Raw genomic sequence first — 26753 nt, forward strand, 5'->3', positions numbered from 1 at the left:
AACATCACAAAGAATGCAAGCTGTACTTATTCCCATGTATTACTTGCTATGTGATATGGAGTTCCAAAACCGTGCGGTACAGGACTACAAGCCACAACATTGACAAAGCTACAGAAGATCCCATAAAGATATTGTGTCATATCATAAAGATATAAGATATCATAAAGAGTGACTGATGATTCATGATGACTATTATTCTTCTCATCCTTCCTAGTACCTATCTCTTCCCACTTATGAATATAACCATATTGCTTGTATCTTTACAATTTACATTGTTTTATAAAGTATGATTTCCTAGTATGATTTGATTGCTTATTAGTAACCTATGACTATCACTAAGTGTTATATCTTATGATTCTTGATGAATGTATCTTGTCTTTTTATGTCCATTGAGAGCATATGCACCAGACAAATTTCTTGTGTGTCCAATCATTCTTGGCCAATAAAGAATTCTACTCTATTCTATTTTTCTCATCAGCAGATATTGGGCGGGGAAAAGACACTGGGAAATAAACCTACCACAACTTGAAATTATCTTGCATTAAGTCAGCAAGGACAGCAGTGCTTCCTAACTTTGCTGCTGAAGCTCAAAAAAGCTTGATCACAAAGCACCAAAAATATGCTAATCCATTAAAACATACTTTTCTTCAACTCAAGAACAGGACAACTGTCTGTAAGGAAACACCCTTTGGGTGTATCAGTTTACATCTGATTCTGTTCTTCTAACATCCAACAGGGGGAATCACACTAACCTCCAGGAAGGTGCTGTTCCAGAGACGGGCCCAGATGGTGAGCACAGCTGAACGGTCAAAACTGTAGAGGGGGCATTTGTATAGCAGACATCGAGCAGTGCCCAACACGCAATCCTGAAGCAGGAGGGGGGGAAATGTGATTGAGGATATTAGAGTCAGGAAGGGAAAGGTTATCTGACAATCTTGTCTACAGCAGAGATATCCTTCTCCCATGTGGCAGTGTTTTCTATAAAGGGCCCTTCACTGGAATAGCTTTGCAGTGCTGACCATCCGCCTTTCGTGACTCTTTCTGACTGTAATCACAACATGATTCACTTGATGCAAGGGTGGCCCACCTGGACCCCTTTAGACCCCATTTTGGCTACGATTTCTGAAAGTTGACAAGATAATTGTCTGTTATAACATAGGTAACAGCTGGAGATGCCAGGATAAGTCAAAATTAGGCAGATTTAGACATATACATTCACATTCTCCTTTTTTATTTTTAAAAAAAATCAGTTTATCAAAACACAATATAAAATACAAACAGAAAACAAGGGGAAAATAAAAAGAGGGAAAAGGGAAGGGAAAAATGCAGAAATGAAAAAGAAAGAAAAAGTTGACTTCCGACTCCTTTTGGTGCAGTAGAAGGAGGTAATAGCATAAAACCTCAACTTATTACTTTTACATAATACTATAAACTAGCCATTTCTATAATAATACATTCCCATTCTCCTAACTCATTCTACCAATCGTCTCTTCCCACCCCCCCCCAAAAAATCAGTCCTTGGCCACCAAAGATTGCCCATTTCTGACTTGAAGCCATTTGATTCCTGAATGTTTTTACATTCAGAAAAAAATAAGTTTACAGACTTCATGAATTCCAGGAGTTTCTCTTTATGTTCCATTAACAAAGATACCTTGTTCACCATTTTTTAGAGACTACATCCTCATGATCTCATCTTCGACTTATCCCACAGCCTACCACAGAGGCAGTTGTGATTTGTCTTCAGCTGTTCTGTAAGTGTTTTTCCCCCTTCCCCAACCCAAGACTTTCCCACAGGAACTATCCATAATGCTGTTTTTCACGATATCAAGCATTATGTGGTCAAAACAACAAGGAAAAAAAAACCCGTTGGTTTTTTTCCCCCCTTTCTATTTTGTAATTTTAACTTTGGAGATAAATTAAAAAATATTTAAAAAATGATGTGGTCAAGATCTGCCCAATTCCTGTTGTCTACTTTTGCTGTGGCTATGTCTCTTTCTGTCCGGTCACTGGACACTGCCTCCATGACCATTGAGACATGGACTGTGTAATAATGCCTGATTTCCACGTATTTATTTTCCTAATACCCATCCAGCAAAGTGCCATTCAGGCATTATGCAAACTCCTTATATGAATGGGTTTAAAATTCTTCTGGAAGATCATCTCATTTCAAAATACATGTTTGATCCTTTTCTGAAACATCGCTGAGCCTTTTTAGTCATTAAAGAACTAATTCTTTCTGGAGCCAATCTGGAAAAAAAACCAATTCTGCCTGCCTTATTGGTTTATGAGTTGGAGCAGGAATGTGAGTCCTCCCAATGCACTGAATAAATGAAATCAAGAAATTCACCAACTGCTACCCATAAACTGTCCCTCATTAAGCTTAAGGATCAGACTAGTTGCAATCTTCATTACCCAAGTAGACTGCATTTTGGTCATTGGGACAGCACATGTTTTCTCAGGATATTTTTCTGCTAATTCCAGGACTCGAGAAAAACACGTTAACCGTGTTGAATTTGCACCCAAGAATATCTACGCCAAAGTCTTTGATCAGAAAATTTGAGTAATAAGGAAGGTGGGAGAGAGTTTGATTTTTGCAATAGCTACAGACTACATAGCACTCTGTATGGTGCTCTACACTAGGCTACTCTTGAAGGGTATTCAGAAGCTACAACCGGTACAGCAATAGCAATGTCACTCAAACTTATATATCGCTTCACAGTGCTTTTCAGCCCTCTCTAAGTGGAGCACAGTCAGCCTATTTCCCCCAACAATCTGGGTCCTCATTTTACCCACCTGGGAAGGATGGAAGGCTGAGTCAACCTTGAGCCAGTGGGAATTGAACTCCTGCAGTGAGCAGTGAGTTAGTCTGCAATACTACATTCTAACCACTGGGCCACTGTAGCTCTTACAGAATGCTGCGCAGACAGTTCTGAAGGCCCCTTAGGTGGCACATGTAATACTCCTGTTGTGCACACTACACTAGTTGCTAGTCTGCTTCCAGGTCCAGTTCAAGATATTGGTTATCACCTTTAAAGCCCTTTATGTCATGGGTTCAGGGGTATTTGAGGAACTGTCCCACTCGCTCCAGCAAAAGAAGCCTAGTTTGGATCCCATCTGCCAAAGAATTTTGGCTAGCAGGTTCCAGGAGAAAAGCCTTTACTGCTGTGACCTCCACCCTTTGGAATATTCTTCTGTCCAAGCTCAGGTCAGCTCCCACGCTCCTGGCCTTTTATAAGAGCCTTAAAACTTGGCTGTGTTGGCTGGCCAGAGCCCTAATTGGCACACTCTATGCTGGTGTGGCTGATGGGATAGAGAGAAGATCCTGATCCCCATGTCGCCTGTCCTCTTGGGGTTTTTTTTAGTCCTGGGGATCTTCTCTCTATTCCATCAGCCACAACAGCATAGAGTGCGCCAATCAGGACTCTGGCCAGCCAACAGAGCCAAGTTTTATTTTTTCTTAATTTTTAATTGTTTTTTAAATAATCTTTTTATTATGCTGTAGGCCACCTATAGTCACTGTATTTAATTTTTTTTTTAAGAAAACCTATGATTTCTCTTCCAAGTCCAGCTTCTGAAAGCTCTTTTTCAGAAAGTCACAGTGTTGTCATCTTTAGCAGATTTCCTGTACCTTTGCCGCTAATTCCCAGTGGTGGTCAGGGAGACATCAAATGGCATGCAGAGGAATTTAACTGCTTTCAGGGAATTTTCACAGAGGCGGTGTTCAATACACACAAGCTTCACTTACTAAGGTAGCATTTTTTCGTCCTCTCCAATAAGTCAGTGATGGACTGGACATTTCTGCCTGTTCAGTCTCACGTTTCTTCCTTCCTTGAGGAGGTGGTTCCTGAAAAACAACAACATTGGATGAGGGCCACTGCAAACATTTGCGACTTTCTGTTCTCAACAAAACAAAATGAATGTGCAGATAACTGGTTTGCAAAAAGACAAGGATTGGCTTTTTTCCCCTTCTTCTTCCCTCTTCCTTTCCCCTCTCCTCCCATTTTCTTTTGGTCATGTCTTTTTCAGTTTGTCAGCCCGTCATTTTTATTGCTGGTACATAAGCTGCTTTGAGAGGTTCAGGGGCTGAAAGTTATAAAGGTTCTTGAGAGAAACAAATAAGCAAATCAATAAATATGTATTAACGTTTTAATGGATCTTACAGTTATTTCCCCATTAGTGATTTATAGCTTCTTCTACCATCATCCAACCATTGTTGTGCTAATATTACACTACAGCTACTACTTGATGTATGGCCGGTCATCTAAAGCCATTCAAACTTACAAGGACCTCAGAAAAGTGATTTACGGCCCATAAAATATTGCTGTTCCCTCCCCTGTCACATGAGCTAATTTTGGGTTCTTGGCAACTGCCTCACATATACAACTGGTTGACAAGTGCTCCGCAATCACGTGATGGCCATTTGCAATCTTTTCTGCCAGCTTCCCCAGAAAGTCAATGGGGGACTGGCTGGAAAAGATGCAAGCAGATGAGGTAGAGGCGATCTGAAATTGCTCCATGGGCTGCTAGATCTAGCTTTTCCATGAGGAAAACATGCAATGGACAGAATTCTAACTGAACATGAAATGGATTGTCCTTTTGAAAACAGTGCACAACTGAGATATATTTAGCTTTCTGGATAATGCATTTATCCAACCGAGTTACAATAATAATTCCTACAAAAATGACATTTCCCTTTTGCAGATGGATACCCTGAATGGGAAGCATCTGTGGTACAGAGAGGAAATATACTTGCAAAAAGAAACAACAAATGTTTGAAAGGAGGGGAAAATCATAAATTCCTTTAAGAGTGCTTTTGATATTATAAACAGTGAAGAATGTCTGGAATTTGGCACTCCTAAGTATATCTGCCCTTAAAAGTAAGAGAAGGATGTCTACAATTCTCACTAGCTAGCCAATGTATTCCACTGCTACCTGGAATCCATGGTACTTACCAGAGCCAGGCCCAGGGGGTTGGGATTAGGGGTGCAGGTTGAACGATGCTGGGAATGGCTCACCAACTCCATCTTAAGGGGATAGAGAAGCCATTTTCCATTTGAAATTTCATAAGGCCACATGAGGTAGAGGAAGGCAGAGCCCAGGGTACTCAAGGATTGGCCTCTGTTTGAGACCTAGTAGAGGCAAAGAAAGAGATAAGCAACTCAGGAGATCATATTTTCATGGTCAATAACATCTCCCTAATTCAGTATTTGTAGTGGAGCCTTATGTGAAAATACAGGAACCGCACACTCACATTTACGAACCGGTAGGGAAGGTAAGTGAATGCTACACCTGAGATGACTACAACACAAAGGTGTTGTAATCATGATACTACATCTCTGCTCTGAAGGCATCAGGATCACTCACCATCACATTGAAGCTCACCGGGCTGCCCACGTCGCTTTCCTTCTTCATGGCACTTTCACCCTTGACCACCCCACTGAAAAAGAGTTGCTTTGGTTTGGGCAGCCTGCAGAGAGATGGATAAAGGTCTCAAGGGATGGAGAGCTAGAAAGTCAGCCATCCACATCCCAGATAGTTCTAGGCCAGTGATGACACACATGTCATTGGTGACACACCATGCCATTTTTGGTGACATGCCAGGCCTTTGGACCCTCTGGAAGTTGCAGGAGAAGGCCTGGTCTCATGAGGCCTTCAAGACCTCCAAGAATCATATGAGAATGGGGTTTCCCCACTCTTTTCTGAGGCCACAAGGCCTGCAAGAGCATTCTCCAAAGCTTCCAGGCCTTGGGCGTCTCGAAGCTGCCTCAAATAGGCATTTTGAAAAATATTTAGATCTATGTAAATATTTGTTTGTTGATCTATTCAATGGCAAATTTAAATAATTTAATGTCATTTATTACTCTTTTCTTAGGAAGTGTTTCTCTTTTGTCTATGTGGGTGTGAGCGTGTGTGTATGTGGGTGTAGGTATGAGACACTCCAGCAGAATCAAGTTGGGAATTTTCTGAAATTTCGACATTCAGAAAATGCCAAATGTCAAGTATTTCTGACCAAAGGTTCACCATCCCAGTCCCAGGCTATTTGGCTGAATGAAAAAGGTAGCTTCTTTCAAGTCATTTTTAATAGCCATGTGAAGCAGAGGTGGTATTCAGCAGGTTCTGACCAGTTCTGGAGAACCGGTAGTGGAAATTTTGAGTAGTTCGGAGAACCAGTAACTCTAACTGGCCCTGCCCCATCTATTCTCTGCCTCCCAAGTCCCAGCTGATCAGGAGGGAATGGGGATTTTGCAGTATCCTTCCCCTGCCATGCCCACCATGCCACTCCTACCCACTCCCACAGAACCGGTAGTAAAAAAAAATTGAATCCCACCACTGGTGTGAAGAGAGTCTTGACTAGCAGCGTTATTTTAACCTGAGGGAGAAAAAAAAAGGCCTCATTATTTGGGGCAAAACAAATGCTTCCCAAGTTGTTTTTACCCAGTAATTGAGAGAGGAAGCTCAATGATCACTCGGGCTCGAGCTGCCACTGGAGCCAATGCAGGCTGTTCGGAGATCCTGTGAGGAAGGAAATGTAGGAGTTCAGCAGGGTAAGATTGTGTGCATTGATTTGTGTTCATTAGTTCATATCCTGTCTTTGTTGAGGGGACAGGTCAATTTCTGCTTCTCGTATTCAACTTGCTTCCTGACACCCATGCAAACTCGATATGAAGAAGCTCTGCTCTCCTAAATATAGAAAACTCAATGAAATCCAAACTGTGGCTTGGGAATATTTGGATCTTACTTAGTCCCTTAGCATGATTAAATTGTGCAGGGCATTGATGGCGAACCTATGGTGAACGTGTCACAGATGGCACACAGAGCCCTCTCTGCGGGCATGCGAGCTCTCGCCCAAGCTCAGCTCCACCACGCATGTGCGCTCTCCTCCCGCCAGTCAGCTGATTTTCAGATCTCTGCTGTACATGTGTGGGGCGCATCCAGGAGATGGTCTTGTGTGCATGCACGGTAGGTGGGTGGGTGGGAGTGCAGTTTTTGTCCCAGGAGGCTTCAGGGAGGCCTGCTAAGGCTCAAAGAAGGGTGCAGGAGAGTGCAGCATGCATGTGCATGGAGAGCGTGGGGGGTCACATGTGCACGCTTTCAGCACATGATGGCAAAAAGGGTAGCCATCACTGGTGTAGGGAATGGGGACCACCCACAGAGGAATAAAAAATACCAGAACTGTGATTGCAACCACCCAATTAAAGCTCCTCTCCTTTTTACATGCAGTGCACATAAAGAAAGGGCCAGGGATGTATTTGAACACATGGGCATGATATGTAGAGAGTCACAGGGATGACCTTGAAGGAAGCATGCTATTGTTACATAAGCGAGAAAGACTGAAACATTCCTTAAATCCTGAGAAACAAGATGGTTTTTGGAAGAGATTTCAGAAAGAAATGACTTACGTTGTCAATTCTAGGTTTACTTCCAGTTCTGTGGTCTCCAAGGTAATGCCTGAGGTACTCAGAACAAGGTAGAACCGAAACTGGAGGTAGAAAGAAGAGAAGAAAGAGGGTTGGAAGAAAGAGTTCTAGAGGAGTGAAGGAAACTCTGTTTTGCAGAGAGAGTGACAAAGAGGAACTGCCCTTACCTGTGCTCCACGTTTCATGGGGTTGCCAAGTTCACATTCCACATGTGTAGCATTAGTGTTAGACACACAGGTTGGGATCTTCTCCTATAAAAAGTAAGAAAGGTTCAAGTACAATCAGTCTTTGTATATCTGGATTCTTATGTACCAGCATCTTACTCTTCCAAAATCTGGCAACTGAGGGAATGGAGAAAAATATAGCCAAGATTGGACCTAACAGAATGTTAGGAACTTGTGTAGGCTTTTTTTCTCGCTTGTGTGAGAATGTCCATGCATCTGAGAAAGTATCAAGAATTTCAAAATATATTATCTACCTTTCTCCAAACTATATGAATGGCTAAAAAGGCATTTAAATATTCTGAATCTGCATTTGAATGAATACATACAGCCCTGAAAGTGCTTCTACCCTCAAAGGAAGAAGCAGTAGCACTTCTGTGACATTATCAGACATTTTACTACAGATCTGTAGTAGAAGGAGTGATATCAAGAATATGGAGATTGGCATGGTAAACAAAGCAACCCAAATGGCATATTATAACCCTGTAAATGGAATGATAAATGTGTAAGATTGACGAATGTAAAAAAGAATAATAACTATGTGAATGTATGCCTATAATTGTACATAGAGAACAAAAAATAAAAAAACTTTTCCAGAAAAAAAGGAAAAAAATAACAATATGTAGATTAGCAAAAAAAACCACAATATATTGAAATGTTGAATAATTAAGGAAAGATTACAATTCAACAAAATATGTGTATTACTACTAAAAGTCTATAAGATTATTAATTGTGTTGAATATGAAGGGTGTTGTTTTATTTGTATTAAAATGTAACTATGGTTCCACACTGTTCAAAAACAACAATGTGTTTGTAAAAAAGATTAAAAAAAATAATTAAAAAAAAAGAATGATACCATTGTTCAAAATCACACTTGCCAGTGCTTTTTTTAAAATAATGCAAGCACAATCCTACTTTATCCACTTCTCCTCTAAAACTCCTCTAAAACTGAGAATGCTCCAATGCAACTCTCATTTGGCCCTATCATCATCCTCATAGCTTCTGGGCTTTATAATTGTGCAACTCTCTATGGGTCTCTGTTATCCTGGTACAACCCTCGCTGCCCCCAGAAGCATTCTCCCCTTGCCTCTGCCACCTTAACAATAGTATCTTTAGTCATAGCCCACAGAGCTATACATTCCATCTCTGTGTTGTAACTCCAACATGCCAGCCCAGCTGGAATCCTTCTTCAAATCCCACCTACAGCACTGCTAATTCCCAAACCCAGATGTTGTACACTGTTTAACAATCGGTTCCACAGTGTCATGCAGTCCCTTGAGAACCACGTCTTTAAACTTCACTCAGCTTTCCATCTCAGGGGACACTGCCATCTCTCCAACATCGTTAGGCTTCTGGCAGTCATGCGGCCCTCCCAGACTGGCCCTTCCCATGACTCTTCCCATGGGCTACACCGTGCAGCATTTTCCAAAAGGTACCGTTGCATTGTAGTGCCGCAGACTAGCGTAAGTTAAACTAGATGGCAGTGAGATAAGCAGCATGGCTTCATGGGCATCGTCTCCATCCCGCTGTGGCTCATCAGCAACTGAAGGAAAGTTGGTGATAGAGATTCCAAGGGCGATGCCTTTCTGATCACTCATGGAAAAAACGTCCAAGCCGTCATCTCCTCTGGAGGAAAGAAACAAAGGTCATAATTGAAACATTGATCTAATGTAATTATGGCAAGTTAGGAAACAGTCAAAATGAGAGTTTCTAATTGGATTGGCTCTTGTTAACCTAAGCCAGGGGTTTGATATCATTGAGGGCTGCATCAGGGTTGGGTTTGACCTCGGGAGGGTGAGGGGGGCATGACCAGCTTGATGTCACTTGTGTCGGGATGGCCTCTTGCAATCCTCTGCCAGTGAAAACAGAGCTTGGGGGGGCTGCATGCACCCTCCCACCCGAGCTCCGCCATTGCAGCTGAAAACGGAGCCCAGGAGGGCTGCGCGTCTTCTTTGGCACATCAGCTACATTGATAGTTCTAGATCCTAAGAGAATCTTGAGATATAACATCCACTGTTACCATCCAATGGGAATTTGGATTTTGTTCATACCTGGGTAGAGGTTGGAATACAGCATCATCAACACGAGAGTAGAACTTGTATTTCAGCTGCAGGTTGCTTTGGCAGATTTTATCCTCCCCACATCCTTGCTTGAGGAAATTGACCTGCAGGAACACAGGTATTCAAAGTCAAACAACACAGCTAGAAGGGGAAGTAAGAGGAATTCTGCAAGGTTTGACAAAGGATTGGGTTCAAGCTCCAACTGACTCAGAGCATAGTGAGTAGACAAGGCTGCTCCTTTGATCTCCTAAGACCATGATAGTGAACCTATGGCACGCGTGCCACAGGTGGCATGCAGAGCCCTCCCTGTGGGCACACCAACTGTCGCCCCAGCTCAACTCCACTGTGCATGCGTGTGTGCCTCCCAGCTAGTCCTTGGGTCTCTGGCACATATGCTCAGGGGGCCAGGTTGCATGCATGGGAGATGGTCGTATTGCATTTTTAGGGCCTCATGCAGTGTCCTTGCACCCCTTTGGTTCCTGGAAGGCCTCCTGCACCAACCTGGAAACCAAAATGAGGCGTTGGGGAGCATGCAAGGTCCCCCTGTGCCCCGTTTTGGGCCTGGAAAGCCTCCTGCACCAACCTGGAAGCCAAAAATGGGCGGAGGGGGGACATGCATAGGGAGGCAGGGAGTGTGGGGGGTCGTGCACGCATGTGTGGGTGCTGGGGCCCCAGGGAAGCCGCATGTGCATTGCATTATGGGTGCGGGCGTGCACATGCGTTTTTGGCATGCAACGACAAAAAGGTTAGCCATCACTGTCCTAAGAAATGTGTCTTTGTTAGCTATTGGCTACAAAGGATCCTGGCATCTTCTGATTGCAAACTTATTGGGCATCCCCATCAAACTGCAAATATTGGCCCCCAAAGCAACATGCTTAATTGAGTCATGAGTCATGCAAACAGGAAAACTGGCAACCATAATGGATACAAATGAGGCTACCATTATAATAAGGGAATAGATGATGCCATTATTGCAGATTATCTCCTTAGAAAGCAGCGATAAAATTTAGCAAGCTGTGACTAACTGACTTTTTGTTATTCTTTAAACACAGCGACATCATCGCCCAACTAAGCTGTAATATAATACATATAAAAATAGCAAAAGGCGCATTGAACAGCAAGAGAAACTCTTGTCTTTTAAACAGGCTTGAATCATCCCCTTTCCCCCAGAAACCCTAGGGCCGCTATAATAAAATGCGTAATTAATTGAAACACATAATTTGTGTTTAAAAGTTCCTGCAGTTTGCCGGAGGTGAGGTGGGGGAGGGATATTGCAATTTCATGCTACTTTTTTTTAAAGCCTTCAGTAGCTTATGACATGACTAGCAACTATGATGTGCTTTGTGAAGCGCTATATACATTGCACACTGCTTTGGAAGAATGTGACACACACGCAAATAAATCCATAACTCTATATACAAAAAGAAAAACCTGGGCCAGCCACAGATTTTTCTTATGTGACCCCTTATCTTTGGCTGTTTGTTCAACCTCATAACAAAGGGATTCTGAAACAGTAATAACAATGATTAATAGATCCTGCTTTCTCTCCTAGTTAACCAGTGAACAAGGGGGTGGGGGAACCTCTCCTTCACATAACCTTGTCCTCGGATGCTTGCCTACCTCAATCCTCTGAGAGTTGTGTGGCACGGCATTCAGTACAGGCAAGAGAGGCCCCAGAGTGGCCCCCGGGATCTGGCGTCTGCTGCGGCCATGCTTGATGTTATAGGTCATCATCACAACAATGGGATGGAGCTTGTCCCGGACTTGCTCCTATAGTAAAGACAATCACAATATATGCTGTGTCAGGCCTGCAGCCATATTCCTTTTGGATCTTTGGCCTGCCACACTTTCTATTATTCTACTATGACGTTTCTATTGGGGGGAAATGGGAAGGGGGATGGTACCGAGTTAAATGCTATGTAGCCAAAATAAAATTCCTTTCTAGAATCCAAGGTCATCCTTTGTCTCTACACCTCTGCACCTGACCGGAACTGAATGGGTGGAACTGCCAGCATGGTAGTGGGAGATTGGACCATGCAATGGACTTGTGGCTGTGGGGGCAAGGCCTTGAACTTTCACGTGGGTGGGGAAAACCAGGAAGCCTTCAGATTCAGGAAGCTTTCAGATTTCCCAACATGGCTTTCTTAATAAATTGGAACTTTGAGCAATACTTTACCTTGGACTCTGATTTAATCTTGGATGCAATTTGGAACCCTGACACGTTGCTTCCCTAGCAACAATTTTAGAATGCAATTTTCCAAATGTTTAATCGTAGTACAGTCAAAAGCCAAAAGTGACTTTGAACTGCTCCTATCTGGAAATGGAGTCCTTCTAATCTAAGGGCTCCAAAATAACATTTGGAACAAATTCCTTTTCCGAGCTGCTCTTGTGGAACACTTGGAATGGCCTATTCAAAGGAAGAATGGTCTTGGAATATTTTATGACAAATTTTACATATCTTAAATTTCTCCCTGTTACTTAGTTCCTCTGAGTACCATGGTGACAAGAGGCCACAGCTGTGAATTCATAGCCAATATTTCAGGCAAGATATGGTGGCTAATAACAGGCTGTTAGAAACGTTAGGGTGCAAAAGCTTAATTGCATGGGGGAATTGCAGGAATCAGTGCAATATGGTAAAACCTGAATGCAGATGGGTCTTATAGGTTGGTTTGTTGTTTGGATGTTAAGAACTGGGCCAAGAATTTGTAATTTAGTCATTGTGCTGGACTTCTTAGACAAAACATGGGATGATCTGAATAAAACAGCTTCCTAATGAAGGTATTTTAAAAGGAATTAAATAAGTGAAAAATCTTGAAACAGAGGCTAGGTCCAACAGCGTGTTTGTGGACAAAGGTCTCTTGCTGTCCACCCCCACCCTCTAATTTGCTTTGGAGGCTTGAGAGATCTATCGAGAAAGAGGAAATACCATTGTGTAAGTAAAGATTCACTGACATAACCCTGGATGCAGGCCATATTTTATAAATGGAAATTAAACATTCAAAAAATAAATCAAGCCTTCCCTCCCACCTACAGAATAGCCAAGGATAGAAAATCCTATGTTGTTGGAACAAAGATCTTGTTCACTTAAGGAATTTTATGACTACTGTTATCCAAAATCTACCACAAGCACCCTGACTTACTTGGCTCTTTTTCAAATTCAGCTGGTGATTACAGAGAAGCTTCAAATACATGGGGGCAGGTTCTGTGTACCTTCATAGGGCAAACTACCTACCTTCCATCTTTTTATTTCCAAGTTGTTCCATCAACAGCAAAAGGCAAAATGGGGAACTGCTTATGTCAACTCAGAATAGTATCCTGGATCTTGTAAACCAATTATATATTTTTTATTTATTTATTTTGTCAAACATGTACAAGACAACAGGTATAGGTATAAACATGGACATGAACAAAGGAAATGAGTACAAACAAATGGGGACAGTAGGACAGGGAGGGTAGGCATGCTGGTGCACTTATGCACGCCCATGGGGTGAGGTCCACAGTAGACAGTTTGAGGTTGAAGCTGTGAGGGATTGAGGATGTAACAACGGAGTCAGGTAGAGCATTCCAGGTGTTGACCACTCTGTGCCTGAAGTTGTATTTTCTGCAATCGAGTTTGGAGCGGTTTACCTTGAGTTAGTATCGTTTGCCCGTGTGTTATTGAGGTTGAAGCTGAAGTAGTATTTGACAGGTAGGATGTTGTAGCAGACAATTTTATGTACTATGCTTAGGTCACACCATAGGTGACGTAGTTTCAGGTTGTCCAAGCCCAAAATTTGGAGCCTGGTGGCATAAGGTATTGTGCCACCAGGCTCCATTGTGAGCAGAGGAATGGAGTACTCTTCTCGTAAAATACCTCTGGACCCGCTCAATTGTATTAATGTTCGATATGCAGTGTGGATTCCAGGCAGACGAGCTGTATTCGAGAATTGGTCTGGCAAAGGTTTTGTATGCCATATATTAAGCCAGCTTCTTTTATGGCTCATTTAGAGCAGACCAAGGAAAGCTACTTAGATACTTACATTTCTTAAAGTCACCTACTTTTTAGGTGGCTTACAGAAATCAAGAGCTAAGAGAGACCCAGAAAGATTGGCTATGACACTCACCTTCAAATGCAGTGTGGTCTTTGTGCAAGCCTTTGATTGTTGTTTGGGCAGCTCCAGTATTCCAGAGTACTGATACTCAAGGTCTTTGGGCTTCTGAGGTCGGAAGAAGACTCTAGAAGGTTTTCCTTGTTGCCGGCGGTCACCATCAGCCTCAAAACTGTACTCAAGTCCTTGGGGAAGAAGGAGAGGCAGAGGAGAAGGTGAAAGAAAAGAGATGAGAAGTTATTTCTAGTAGTGTCCAAATTTAGTTTGTTGAAGTCTTCTATTCTTTAAGCAGGATTCCCTTGCCCAATTTTAAGAGGCTGATCAACTACACAAGCCATAGGATATAGTGATCAACTACAATGGGACTAATTATCTAACACCTTTAGGATTTAGGTGTTGAAACAGCAACACAAAAGCAACTTGAAAAGTTCCATACAATACTCACTGATGGGTGGGCTATAGCTTGAAGGGTTGGCTGTATAGATGAAACAGGCTTGTATTTCGAAACTGCTAAAGAAAGCAGAAGGAAAGTAAGCCCTGACCTTTTAAAAATGAATTATTTACACCACCATCACAATGGCCTGGCAACCCAATTCAACCTTTTGGTTCTCATGACGTTGTTCTCTTCTTACTCCAGGACAAGAATTTACAAATTTTATTCTCCTGGTTTCTGTACTGCTTGCCAATCACAAAGCACACAATCCTAAAAATGCTCATTCAGCAATGGAAGATTTTTAGCTTGGGCTATGTGGCAACTAAACTCAAAGTGGTTTGAAACATGCAAAGGGGGGGGGTGCGTATTACATCTATCAAGTCTGTTTTTTTCCCTGGGATTGTAATGAGCAGGCCCAGAAAAAGCATCATACAGTAGAACCTCTGGTCACAAATGTTTCTGACCGCAACCAAATCTGGTTCCAACCAAAACCTTCACTACTTTTTTTGTGTGGCCGATTTCCCCTTCCACGCCATTTTTTTGTAAGTGCCAAATTTTCAAAATTAGGTTCAGGTCACGACCAAATCGGGTTGCGACCAAAGTTATGGAATAAATTATAGTCATGGCCAGAGTTTCTACTGTAGATCTTTTCTTTTTTTAATCATAGAACAGTTCTCTACCTATGATCTGCGAAGGCTTGAAGAAATGTTATGATTTAAATCTTGAGTAAAGTCTTGGGGGCTCCGTGGCCATGGTCTATGGCTACAAAAGATATTTAAAGGGGGCCCATGGTGAAGAAAAGGTTGAGAACCACTACTGTAGAATATTCCTTGAAACAGCATCAAAGCTACATGCATATTCATGAAACATCTGCTCGGGGTTTGCAAAAAGGAGTAGGAAGGGTTGCAGAAGCAAAGAGATACAATCAAGGAAGAGGAGATTGTCCTCACCAGATGCCCTCCATAAAGCGGCAGTTAACATTCTCCAAGTCGACATTTTGGGGGTTGGCAGTGATATTTCTGGAGATATGGACGACAGGTCGAGATCTAAAAAGTACATTGGATAGCAGTAAGAAACTAAGTCGGTTGCAGACAGCGAGGCTCACTGAAGCCCAAAATGTTTAATACAGGTGAGTTCTGACAGCATTCGGCAATGCTCAAATCCTTAACTACACATCCAAATGGAATGGAAACCTTCTCACACTTATGGCAGAGATACAATATGGTCCTTTATGTCCCTGTCGTGTTTTCCTCAAATCTATTTCCAGCTGTAACTACAACAGTAAGAGATGACAGTCATATAGGTTACATACAGATCTAATCATAATTGATGGTGAAATTCCCAAACCCATCTCCTTCTTGTTCTCAGAGCATTTCTTTTACATAATAGTTTCGCTGGTAGCCCATACTGTAAGCATAGCCTGGTATTCTGGGCTTTATCAATAGCCCACCCTTGTTGCTGATATTTGCTACTCCTAAAATCTACACTCGTTTCTCTGTGGCAGACTGCAACTCGTTAAGATTTTTGTCCTGCTTATTGTATATAGGAGCTCACACTGTTCCATCCTCCCATTTTTCTCCACAAGACCATCCTTGTTTGTTGGCCGGAAGTCACCCAAGGAGCTTCCCTTTAAGCAATTTGATTATTGAAGATCATTTCTCGACTCCCCGCCCCCTGCCAGGTTTACCTGTACAATACTACCGTGTCAGACAGCGAGCCCACTAGGAGATCTGGATAAAAGTTGCCATCAATATCCAGTCCTCCAGAAAAGGAGTAGCCAAACATCTTGATGCCGACACTCTCCCCAGTCAGGATCTACAGAGATCAAGGGTGTCGTAATCAGAAGAAAGTAATGATGATAAATAGAGGCAGGATGGGCTGCTATGGGTTTGCCCAGGTTCGCAAGAACCCATAGCTAACGTTATGGCCGGTTCAGAGAACCTCCAAATCCCACCCCTGACTGGCCCCTCCCACCCCACCCCTCCCAAGAGTCTCCATGCAGCCCGTTTTGGATGTGAGGTAAGTGCAGAGCCTGCATGGAGGCTCAGGGAGGGGGCGAAACAGGCCTCCCAGAAGTTCTGGAAGTAGGAGGGCCTCTGGAGGACCTCCGGAGCCCAGGGGGAGGCAGTTTTTGCCCTCCCAGAGGCTCGAGAAAAGCCTCCAGAGCCTGGGGAAGGCAAAAACGCACTCTCCCTCCCGTCATAGCGCAGGAGGCTGACTAGGCCACGCCCACCATGGCCACGCCCACCCAGCAACTCAGTGCAGAGAACCCATTGCTGAAATTTTTGAAGCCCACCCCCTGAATAGAGGGAAGGGAATGTTTGTTGTCAGCCCCACTAGACAGATTAGCCAGGAAGGTTTAAATGACTATTATAGAGAATGGCTACAATAACAGAGTCTAGCAAATCCTCTTCTCCTTTCTTATACTCCAATGAATTAGCGACGTATCTGTGAGAGTCATTTCTAAATGTTACCTTGTTCTCCTTTGGACTTAAAAAATGCTTCCACTTCCCCCCCCCTTTTTTTTTTTTACCATGGCCCCCTTTTGTCCTTGTTTTTCTGCTCTGGCTCCCTTTCCAGATGCCTTGACCAGTAACTGGTGCATTTTCTGGTATCAAGAAGAAAATATTTAATAATGCGGTCATAGCTTTTCCATGTCCCCCTTGGCAAATGCTTTGACTGCATTATACATTTTTTTACTTGTGGCCCTCTGGAAATACTCTAAGGCCCCCATGGGGTCCTGTTGAGAACCATTGGCTTAGGCAACAGATCCTCCACATCTCTATCAAGATAATTTTCCTTGCTTTCTACCTATGTGGAGCCAAGGCAGAGCATAAAGATGTAGTATTTCTCAATCATTTAATGAACTGGAAAGGTAACTGACCTGAGCAGGTTTTGTCACAATTCCCAAATTACTGCCATGATAGACGTAGACTTTCCCATCACCATCCAGTGGTGCTCCAACCGCAAAATCTGGAAATTAGGAAATTAGGGCAGAGGGAAGTAAGAACTGCATATCACAGCAATTGTAATGATTTTTCAAATTTCTAACTTGCATTGGAACTTCTAACACAGATATTGTCTCTCTTCTATTTTCTTTTCTCACACAGCGTACTTCTCTAATGGTTCTCTTTCTCGCCCAATACTGTCCTACACACAGGCTTTGAACCTTTGTCCCCCTGTCAGGGGTGGACTTCAAAAATGTTAGCAAAGGGTTCTCTGCCTAGTTTCTGGGTGGGCGTGGCCATCGTGGGCGTGGCCTAGTCAGCCTCCTGCACTACAGCGGAGGGGGTTGCCCCCCGAGCTTTAGAGGCTTTCGTCAAGCCTTGGGGAGGCAGAAACAGCCTCCCCAGGCTCTGGAGGCCCTCTGGAACGGGTCAGAAACGGGCCTATTCCGGCCTTCCCAAACTTCTGATAGGCACGTTTTTCACCCTCCTCACATGCCCTGCAGTTACCTGCATCCAAAACGTGCTGCTGGGGGGGGGGGGCTCCTGTGAGGGGCAGGGCCAGCCAGGAGTTGGATTTGGGGGTTCTCCGAACTGCACAGAATTTTAGCTAGAGGTTCTCCCGAACCCCTGCGAACCCCCAGCAGCCCACTCCTGCACCCTGATCCTCAGAGGCTTGCTTCCAAGGATATATATTTTGCTTGCCCCCTCCCCAAATTCCCCCTAACCTTAACTCAAATTTACAGGTAGCACACGTAGAACCAACCTAAGAATTTGTGCCCATCTTTCCCACCAGAGGTTCGAGAATCTCACCTTGGAAACCATCTTGGTTGAGATCCCCAGTGGCACCCACGGTGATGCCAAACAAGGAGTCAGAGGTGCCATTGAGGCGAATGGGGAGGATGTTTTCCCAGTGCCCTGCCTGGTTGATGTAAACGTAGGCAGCACCCCCGATTCGTTCCTTTCGATCGAAGAAGTTTGGCGCTCCAACCACCAAGTCCATCCATCTAAAGGAAACAAGCTGTAAGTGTGGCTCACTTCTTGCTCTCTTCCTCAGATGGGTTTTCGAGCTCTGCTCCAATGTTGTTCCGCTGTGCACCTTTGCGCGCTTGGGCTAGAAAGGGCAATGGACCATCCAGTGCGAGACCAGAGTGGTACATCAAACAGAGAATGGAGCAAAAAGCCTTTCGCCCATATTTGAATTTGAATTTACTTTATTTGTATGCCGCCCTTTTCCCTGAAAGGGACTCAGGGCGGCTCACAATTCAAGGGAGGGGGAAACAAACAAAGTTACAAAATATAAAGACCATACACAGTTAAAAAACACAACAATCATACCATTCGAAGTGGGGCTGCAAGTCTTTAGCCCCAGGCCTGTCGGAACAGCCAGGTTTTAAGGGCTATGCGGAAGGCCTGGAGGGTGGTGAGGGTACGAATCTCCACGGGGAGTTCGTTCCACAGGGTCGGAGCAACCACAGAGAAGGCCCTCCTCCGGGTAGTCGCCTGTCGACACTGGGCGGCTGATGGAATTCGGAGGAGGCCTCGTCTGTGGGATCTTATTGGTCTAGTGGAGGTAATTGGCAGTAGGCGGTCTCTCAAGTGATCTCTTCCTCCCACATTACTTACCCATCATGATTGAGATCTACTACAGCCAGAGAGTAGCCAAAGGACGAAGCCAGTTTCTCTCCCGAGAGGATCACCTCAGGCACTAAGCGGTTAACGTTGTCTTGATGCAGGATCACCACGGATCCAATATGATTTGCTCGGGGTGCCCCCGTTACAAAGCTCAGCTCATTCTTCCTGGTTATGCCCACTCCAGAGTCTATAGAAAAGCCTGCAAACGGAGGAAGGCATACTTTGTCATTTGAGAAAGGGGTGTTAACACAACCTTTCCAGAATTTTCATTCCAAAACTTATAAGGCGAGCGATCAGATCATGAGTTTTCGATACCAGTACCAATACCAGTTCCAGACTTTAAATGTGTAAATGCACAAACATGCACACACCTGCATGCTCACGGGCACACACCATTCATAAACATCACAGGCCCAAGACCTACTTTCAATCGGTTGACATGCTTGTTCCTGAATTGTTCCTGAATTTGCCACCCTGTTTTAGCAAAGGGGGAAAGGGCTGCAAAAGGTTAGGTGACGGCAACGTGTCGTCGCCAGTTTGACGCCTCTGCACCACAGTAATAAGACTGGGGAAGGGCGCTATTCTTCCTCTTTGCGAGCTATATTAAGGAAAGGGATGGCAAAATTTACAATGAATTATAATTTAAAATAGAATTTTTATAAGATGATGTATCACTGATATTTAACACCAGATAAGTTATCTAAGATGTATAAAGTCATGTCAAATGAATGTTGGAAGTATAAGAATAAAGAAGGGACTTTTTGTCATCTATAGTGGATTCAGTGTGATTCATAATTTAATACAGAAAATCCTGAAAATGGAGATAGACATGAAATCAGAATTTTACCTTTTGAGACTAATGGAAAAAGAACTGGAGAAAAAAATTGGAACTTTGCTACTTGACATGTTGACAGCAGCAAGTATGCCCAAAATGGAAAGCCACTTTGATAGCTACCATGGAAGAATGGATGCAGAAGTTGATGGAATTGGCTGAAATGGCAACACTGACTATTCTGGTTAAAGAAAAAGAAAAAACCACAAGTACTTTTGTTTCCACATGGAAACCGCTTCTGAATTTTGTGCTTGATGTGGAAAAGAATGTAATTTTAATTTTGGGTTTTACAGATTACATTGGTAAGATTTTTATAGATATGACTTGTTCTTATTATTATGGAAAAACAAAAAGTTGAGATTTGATGTTAATGCCTTATTCTACTGCAACAGAGAGAGTCGAAGTCAATGCTTCTTTTTCTTTTCTTTTCCCTACCCTTCCTCACTTCTCTCTCCCCCTTCCCCATCCCTTCCACTGCTCTTTTATTTACGTTTGTATTTTGCATTTTATAATAATTTATAACCTAATAAAAAAAATTAAAAGGAAAGAGATTGCTGGATTTCCCTAGTTTTGTCTCCCTTCCCACCAAGCATGCCAGAATGCATCCGTCATAAAGACTGTTTGGGGAAAAAAGGGAAATCAATACTTTAAAATTAGAACAGCAGGAAACACAACATCTTAAGGACCCGGGAGGGGGAAAAAAGAAGTTGCTTTTATGCTACAGGAGCCAGAGAAGAGGATAACTTAGAGAGGGAAAACCTCTTTTTAACACAAAAAACATTCCATTCTGAAAATGGCAGGCAAACTTCATAGGCTCTGCAGTCTGATTAGAGTCTCTCTTGGCCTTTTGTCTGTTGTCATTTCCCACTCCTAAGGGACTAAGAGCATTTTTGGCTTGAGTAACAGCTCTTGATCGGGAATGCAAAAGCTCCTTGAAATACATGCCCTGGTAATCTCCCAGAAGACCAAGTTTTCTATTCTAGAATCCAAGAGAAATTTATCTTTTCATCTAATTCCCAGGAAAGAGCCTGCATCCAGATTCATCTGGAAATGGAATACATAGCATGATCTGGTGGCAACTTAAAAGTCTAGGAATTTTGTTGTAGCATAAAATTTTGGGCCTAAGGTCTACTTCACCAGAAGATGATCCCAACAACAGAATATTATGTAATATATCCCCATGATTGAGACAGCTGAGGGAGAAATAGTCATACTAAACTGATGACTGTATTCAAAATATAGCACAAAAAAAAAGTATTACCAATAGAAGAGACTATTTGTAGCTATGGGATAGTCTTTGGTGCTCTCTAACCTTGGTTGTCTTCTTACAGATGTTTCATTACCCAACTAGGTAACAAGCCCAGTGCTAGAAGAGAGCTGGGTTTGTCTTCTATCACTAATGATGTTACTTACTTATCTCTCTGTAGTGGATACGGGGCAAAAGGGAGCCAGAAAATGGGTCCTTCATTTTACTTTGTCAGACCACCGTAGACTTCAGTTTCAAAAAATATTTAAAATGCCTTTAGCTGCAAAGGGGGCGAAATACTGATCAAAATGGTGAATTCCTATTTTACAAGATCAGTAGTTGCCGTTGACATCAGTTTCTGCTGGATCACAGATAGACTGTCCCAAAATCAGTGCCTTAACTCCTAAACGTGTTGTTGTTAGTTGCAAAGTTGTGTCCGATCCATCGCAACCCCATGGATGACGTTCCACCAGGCCTTCCTGTCCTCTACCATCCCACGGAGTCCATTTAAACTCACGCCTACTGCTTCAGTGACTCCATCAAGCCACCTCATTCTCTGTCGTCTCCTTCTTCTTTTGCCCTCAATCTTTCCCAGCATTAGGCTCTTCTCCAGTGAGTCCTTCCTTCTCATTTGGTGGCCAAAGTATTTGAGTTTCATCTTCAGGATCTGGCCTTCTAAAGAGCAGCCAGGGTTGATCTCCTCTAGGACTGACCGGTTTGGTCGCCTTGCAGTCCAAGGGACTTGCAGGAGTCTTCTCCAGCACCATAGTTCAAAGGCCTCACTTCTTGGGCGCTGAGTCTTCCTTATGGTCCAATTTTCACAGTCATACATTGCAACTGGGAAAACCATAACCTTGACTATACGCATTTTTTGTTGGCAGGGTGATGTCTCTGCTTTTTAGTATGCTGTCTAGATTTGCCATAGTTTTCCTCCCTAGGAGCAAGTATCTTTTAATTTCTTGGCAGACAGGAAGACATCTTATCTGAGGCACCTGGCCACCCATTTCGTTTGGCTCCAAGTAGAGAAATGCATCTTTCTTATGTGTTTATTAACATTTTGCCATACCACTTCACAGCACTCAGGTTAGTTTCCAACCATAAAATCAGGAACTAAATGGCATTAAAAATCGCCTTAAATACTGTTATCAAAAACATAGAAATTTATATATCAACTTGGATAGGGCCACTCAAGTCTTAAGGCTGCCAAGGGAAACAAGTAGGCATTTTATATAAAGCATATAAAATACACTCTAAAAATGCAGTAAGAACGTATGGAAGTCTTTAGTTGTTTTCTAAAAAAAAACAACCCAGATTCAGACCCCTTGGATGTTTTTTCCCAAAGGATTGGTACTGATATAGAGAAGGCCTGATGGCCCACATGCTCCAATGATAAATAGCACTAGCACATGAAAAATTGAGATTGCAGTATTCTACCTGCAATCAGTACCGAGCTCTCAGAACAGGACTCATCTGCACCCATTTCCAAGCCCCCTACTGCCCATCAGTGCTCTGAACCAACTAATAAGGATTGTCACATAGGGAACATTACAGTCATCCAACGTGGGAGCAGCAGGTGCACTATAAAATCAGATTAGCTCCATCTGGAAACAGCCAGAGATGATTTGCAGCTAAACCTGCGCCCTGGTGCTTCTAGTCACTGGCAGCACATGCAGTTCCAGCAACAATCCGAAGCCAAAGAGCATCCTGAATATCTGCATATAGCTTTGTAGGAAGAATACCACCCAAACCACCCCTAGAGTCAAGGCCAGTTCCTGGGTTCAAGAACTAAGTAAAGGTAAAGGTTCCCCTTGCACATATGTGCTAGTCGTTCCCGACTCTAGGGGGTGGTGCTCATCTCCGTTTCAAAGCCAAACAGCCAGCGCTGTCCAAAGACGTCTCCATGATCATGTGGATGGCATGACTAAACACCGAAGGTGCATGGAGCGCTGTTACCTTCCCACCCAAGGTGGTCCCTATTTTTCTACTTGCGTTTTTCCGTGCTTTTGAACTGCTAGGTTGGCAGAAGCTGGGACAAGTAACGGGAGCTCACTCTGTTACGCAGCACTAGGGATTCGAAGTGCTGAACTGCAGACCTTTCTGATTGACAAGCTCAGAGTCTTAGCCACTGAGCCACTGCGTCCTTATGTTCAAGAACTACTCATCCAGAATTGCCAACCTTCTCTACACCAGCTGAGAAGCACCAGCTTGACAAGGAGGAGGGATCAAGCACGGAGTTAGCTTGGAGTCTCTGTGCAACTACAAAAGGGTTAGGACTGACCTCCTCCCCTGTCCCCAAAGTTCCTTGGAGTCTTATCAAATTGTTCCCAAGGGAGAGCTACCAGCCTGGGGAAATTCCTCTAATGTAAGTAAAAAGGTAAAGAAATCCATGCAGATTTTATTCCATTAGCCCTTGTGACTATAGGGGGTGGGGCTCATCTGTTTCAAGGCCATTGAGCCAGTGCTGTCCGAAGACACTTCTGCAGTCATGTGGCCTACATGACATCACAGAGTGCTGTTACCGTCCCTCCAAAGTGGTACCTATTTACCTACTTGCATTTGCATGCTTTCAAATTACTAGGTTGGTAGGAGCTAAGGCAAGGACAGGAGCTCACCTCATCACGTGAGGCTCAGGTCTCGAACCTGGGCTGCTGGCTTTCCAGGTGACAAGCCCAGCATCTTAATCGCTGAGCCACCGCATTGTTGGGAGAACATTAAAAAGTAACTAGCTTGAACTCTGCACTTGTAGGTCTGGTTGTTCACGCCTGACACACCATGTCCCTAAATAGCCCCACCTGGCAGCTCAACTGGAGTCAGGAGCAACTGATTAGCAGACCCCAATCCTGCAAAGACTTCTCACTAAGTCAAGGTGAGGTCCCAGCAGTCCTACGGGTGAGGCAGCTCCACCAGACAGAGGAGATGTTTTCACTCTGATCTGTCTGGGAGTTAATGGTAATGATAGGAGGGCAGAATCATTGTGCTCATGTTCCATGTGCCTATTATAGGTTTCATCCAACCTTTCAGAACGTCCTGCCATGACTCTCCACCTTGGTGACTCCCGGGGTATGTATGTCGGCTGAAAGATAGGGTCCACAACAACTGAAAATTAGCAGGCTGGAACGATTGCATGTTCCAGATGATCACATCCAGGAAGTCCATAGGATGGAGGGGAGATGCCAAAAAAAGTCAAGATGGCAGCCACAACTATGAGAATTAATCCCTGGCATTTTTTACATACAGTGCATATGTGGCACATGTAAAAAACAGACGGGCATTCACATAGTCATAGCTGCTATCTTGATTTTTTTTAACTTTTCCATGAATGCGACCGATTACATTCTCCCCACACACACAAACACACACATACATATGCACCTGGTCACATACCTGTCTCTCTCACACCTCACATGCACTTACACACACACAATGCCAAATGCTCTGACATAAAGCATATGCGACATAGAATGGAAGCATGCAGATGTAGATACATTTCATAATGTATTTTGAGCCCAGTGGTTTATGCTCCTTAAACTCCAGAATATCCAATATGCATTTGGAAGCAGACCAAAATAATGCGGCATTTCTCTACTAACTCTTTTCCAACGTAGCTTTAAAAGAAAAAAACCTTCCACTTTTTAGGTGTGATATTCTTGATGCCCATGTTCGTGAAACAGCCTATTGAAACAGGCTGCACTGAGAAAGCTGAACAGTCATTATTAAGCTATTTACTGTATTGCTTTTCCGGGAACCCCTATCCTTAGCCAAATGCTCCCTGTTACAGCAGCCTGTTTTTTTAAAAAAAACCATGATAAAGATTCCTGTTCTTTTACAGTTAGAGCTGCAGCAGGAGCTGGGACTGATGCCCTCTGCTGGTTGAAAGTAGCAGGACTTGAGAATTTGATTGCCATATATTTGGAGGAGGCGGAGAAGGGTGGGGAATGACAAAACACAACAGAAGGGGAAAACAACAGAAACTAGCTAAAAATAATAGTGGGGAGGAAGAGGCAGAAATCACGAAGACGGGCACACCAACACCTTACAAACCTAAGTAGCTATTCTGGGCTACGTCTCCAACAGTCCCGGGGACCCGTTCGCTGGTATCTGGCGTTTTATAGACCAACTGATCAGGGTCTGAGCTATCAATGTTTGTCACAAACAATATCCCTGCAAGGCCAATGGAAGGAGAGAGAGAGAGAGGAGAGAGATGGTTAGCAGAATGAGAAAGTTCGGCGCCCAGGCAGGGAAACACCACAGAGCATTGGGCAGGAGTCAGGAGATTTCCAGGGCTTGGGTTGTGCTCACACACTATCGCCCCAGTTACAACCCAGGGCACATATTGTTGCAGATCCTATTGTTCTGCTTCCCAGATATAATTGCCCAGGTCCAAAGAACACTATAGCAGCTTGTTACAAGTGAAATTTACTCTTCCAATCAAGACTGAGTTTGGGATAACGTTTATAGCCAGACTTTAATTCTCCCTGGGTGAATATTTCGCTTCTCACCCACCCACCCCCAAGCACCCTGCCCTGTGATGGCCTGTCTGATTGCTCTGTAGTGTTCCGCCTGCTGGGCACAACCCCGTACCGAGGTAGCTGTGAGCTGGCAAGGGGATGAGCGAGGGGTCCTGGTCCTTTTCTCCCCCGGCTTCATACGGCCCATCGTCGTAGTGACTGAAATCCAAGACACTCAGCTCTGCCCGTATGGTCCCTGCCAAACCAAACACCTGTTAATGATGGGCAGAGTGAGGGAGAGATTGGAGAAAATGGCCAGCCTCACAGGATAGTAGGAAAACAAGAGTGTTGTTCAGATTTGCCCTTCTGTAGGGGTGACTGAAGAGGCCACGGCTGGTTATCAAATCTACAGGGAGGATCTAGGCAAAGGCTTAAAACGAGGTTGCCCTCTGGAATAATGCTGGGAGCAAAGAGCAGAAGACACAATGAGCATTTCCCAGGGACACCAAGCCTTAGATTTGCTTGTCACAAGCCCATTGGTTCCATCAAAGATCCTGGGGCTTAGCCTGTCTTTGCAGCAGCTGTGTTGTGCTGTGCTGTGGTAATTGTGCCCATGATCTGCTCTTTCTGGCACAGCAGAATACTCCTGCCAGTACTGGTCATGTTGGGGAGGTCAGATCCTCCAGAGGCAATGCATTAGATTTCAAAACCCTCCACACAATCCCTGTAAAATCGGAGGGCTATGACAGTGATGGCTAACCTTTTTCTAAAAGTGTGCCAAAACTGTATGTATGCGCACTATTCCATGCATGCACCCACCCACCTGTGCATGCACAAACAACTCCCACACATGCGTGCATGAACCCCAAGGGGGATTTTCACCCTCCCCAGGCTCCAGAGGCTTTCCTGAAGCCTGGGGAGGGCGAAAAGGGCCTCCCCCTGTGGGGAGTCAGAGGAAGCCGGTTTTGTCCTCCCTAGACTTCAGGAAAGCCTCTGGAGCCTGGGGAGGGCAAAAAACAGGCCCACGGGAAATGAAATTCCAGTTGACCCATTGGGCCTGTTTTTCACCCTCTCTAGGCTCCAGAGGCTTCCTGGGGAGCCTGGGGAGGGTGAAAAACAGCCCAACGACCCAACCAGAGCTGAGGACTGCCGTACCAGCAAATATGGCTCTGGGTGCCATAGGTTTGCCATCACGGAGCTAGGAGATACACCCACCCAGTGCCATTCAGGATAGAAAATACGTAAACCGCCCCCCTCGATGGGCGTCCTATAAGTCACTTAGGAGGACATATTCCCAGATTCGGGTACCAACTGATGAGGGCATAAATGGTACCCACAGCCATCCTATTTGTTTGGGGAAGAATATCTGCAGCTTCAAATGGGGGGTACGGTATGATTGAGCTGCCTGCCGAGATGTGGGTCGGGGC

At 43.9% G+C, this 26753-nt stretch overlaps 1 protein-coding gene across 6 annotated transcripts in view; it reads right to left on the bottom strand.

Annotated features, from left to right (window-relative positions):
• The window catches only part of ITGA7 (integrin subunit alpha 7), a 63274-nt gene that overhangs the window by 6188 nt on the left and 30333 nt on the right, over window positions 1-26753 (bottom strand). For 3 of the 6 annotated variants that reach the window (XM_087710299.1, XM_014074272.2, XM_087710302.1), the window contains 18 exons: window positions 25460-25582; window positions 18792-18999; window positions 17979-18172; window positions 17105-17193; window positions 15908-16035; window positions 15171-15266; window positions 14233-14297; window positions 13803-13972; window positions 11320-11469; window positions 9691-9803; window positions 9076-9265; window positions 7586-7669; window positions 7401-7480; window positions 6436-6513; window positions 5365-5467; window positions 4953-5129; window positions 3746-3844; window positions 753-866 (listed from right to left, as the gene is read on the bottom strand). In XM_087710299.1, coding sequence (XP_087566425.1) covers window positions 753-866; window positions 3746-3844; window positions 4953-5129; window positions 5365-5467; window positions 6436-6513; window positions 7401-7480; window positions 7586-7669; window positions 9076-9265; window positions 9691-9803; window positions 11320-11469; window positions 13803-13972; window positions 14233-14297; window positions 15171-15266; window positions 15908-16035; window positions 17105-17193; window positions 17979-18172; window positions 18792-18999; window positions 25460-25582 — 2261 coding nt within the window. Of the gene's footprint in view, window positions 1-752; window positions 867-3745; window positions 3845-4952; window positions 5130-5364; window positions 5468-6435; window positions 6514-7400; window positions 7481-7585; window positions 7670-9075; window positions 9266-9690; window positions 9804-11319; window positions 11470-13802; window positions 13973-14232; window positions 14298-15170; window positions 15267-15907; window positions 16036-17104; window positions 17194-17978; window positions 18173-18791; window positions 19000-24919; window positions 25040-25459; window positions 25583-26753 lie in introns of all 6 variants that reach the window. The other 3 variants (XM_087710303.1, XM_087710301.1, XM_087710300.1) reach the window with 3 other exon arrangements.

Source organism: Thamnophis sirtalis, unplaced genomic scaffold (assembly GCF_051295495.1).
Source record: "Thamnophis sirtalis isolate CommonGarterSnake01/CBP01778 unplaced genomic scaffold, rThaSir2_p1.2 scaffold_3, whole genome shotgun sequence".
NCBI classification, from domain to species: domain Eukaryota; kingdom Metazoa; phylum Chordata; class Lepidosauria; order Squamata; family Natricidae; genus Thamnophis; species Thamnophis sirtalis.